Genomic DNA, 1,163 nt, shown 5'->3' with positions numbered 1-1,163 from the left:
GCGAGGACGAGCAGCTCTGCGCCCAGAAATGCGCCGGCGAGGAGTTTGAGAGCTGCGGCACCCCCGAATACCTCCTCGTCTACCAGACCCAGGTTCAAGGTGAGCGGGCGCGGGGCTGGGGACCGGGATGGCTCCAGCACTGGTACTGGGACCAGTTTCCCAACTCCTTCCCGGGGATGCTGGCAGACAGTGAGCGTGAGCTTGCAGCATCTATTTGGCTTTCATGAAAAATTGCCATTTATTGGAATTTCCTGGGAAATCCATCCTTCCCCAAACAAACAGCTGTAATTGCTGCCTGCCACAGCCGCAGCGGAGAGCCCTTTGCCAGCTGCCTCTGGCACCTCTGGCAGCATCCCTCCCTGCCGGTGCTTGTCCCTTGTCACCCACGAGCTACAGCTTTGCCAGCCCCGCAGGGGACAGGCTCAGGGAAAAATATGGGGGAAAAAAGCTGTGACCAGGGAGAAAGTCACCAGGAGGCTGTGGAGCGAGGGCTCCAGTCCCCCACCTCCCATGGGACCGGTGGGGATGGGGCAGCACAGGGCGAGGGGAAACCTCTTACTGGGAGAGGGGATGGGCTGAATGGAGCAAGTGAGGACCTGGATTCAGGTGGTTTCGCTTCAGAGCATCTCAGCCTCAACACAATCCCTGCTTCAGTGTTCGAGGCCGTGCTGGAAACACTCGTGCACATGTTGGTAGAAGTCGGAGCATCACTTGGCCAACACACCCATGTCACTGTCCCCAAATCACGCAGGCAGCGAGCACCCAGAGGGCAGAGCACCTCCTGCCCTCTTCTTGGGACTTTTTGGGGTGATTATGACTCTTTGGGGTGCTCAGGACTCTTTGGGGTGTCCTGGACAATTTGGGATGCTCAGGACAATTTGGGGTGCCCCTACATGCTTTAGGCAGGGTGCCGTTCCCGATAGCAGCCCCCTCCTCACCCCCACCCCAGCACCTCCCCGGTGGCAGCGGGATGTCCCTGTAGATGTCCCTGTAGGAGATGTCCGTCGCGGTGCCGCAGCCCTGACGTGCCGTGGGCGGTTCTCTCCGCAGACAACCGCTGCATGGACCGGAGGTTCCTCCCCACCCGCGCCAAGCAGCTGGTGGCCCTGGCCAGCTTCCCCGGTGCTGGAAACACCTGGGCACGGCACCTCATCGAGCTGGCC

General features: G+C 60.8%; 1 protein-coding gene across 1 annotated transcript in view; it reads left to right on the top strand.

Moving 5' to 3' along the window:
• Positions 1-5: 5 nt before the first annotated feature.
• The window catches only part of WSCD2 (WSC domain containing 2), a gene marked incomplete at its 5' end in the record, with an annotated part of 6,706 nt that continues 5,548 nt past the window's right edge, over positions 6-1,163 (top strand). Inside the window, 2 exons of the mRNA XM_010085614.1 lie at positions 6-99; positions 1,051-1,160. Coding sequence (XP_010083916.1) covers positions 6-99; positions 1,051-1,160 — 204 coding nt within the window. The remainder of the gene's footprint in view (positions 100-1,050; positions 1,161-1,163) is intronic.

Source organism: Pterocles gutturalis, unplaced genomic scaffold, assembly GCF_000699245.1.
Source record: "Pterocles gutturalis isolate BGI_N339 unplaced genomic scaffold, ASM69924v1 scaffold15400, whole genome shotgun sequence".
Taxonomy (NCBI): domain Eukaryota; kingdom Metazoa; phylum Chordata; class Aves; order Pterocliformes; family Pteroclidae; genus Pterocles; species Pterocles gutturalis.
The sequence above is the reverse complement of the archived record's forward strand: the minus strand, read 5'-3'. Positions and strand labels throughout refer to the sequence as shown.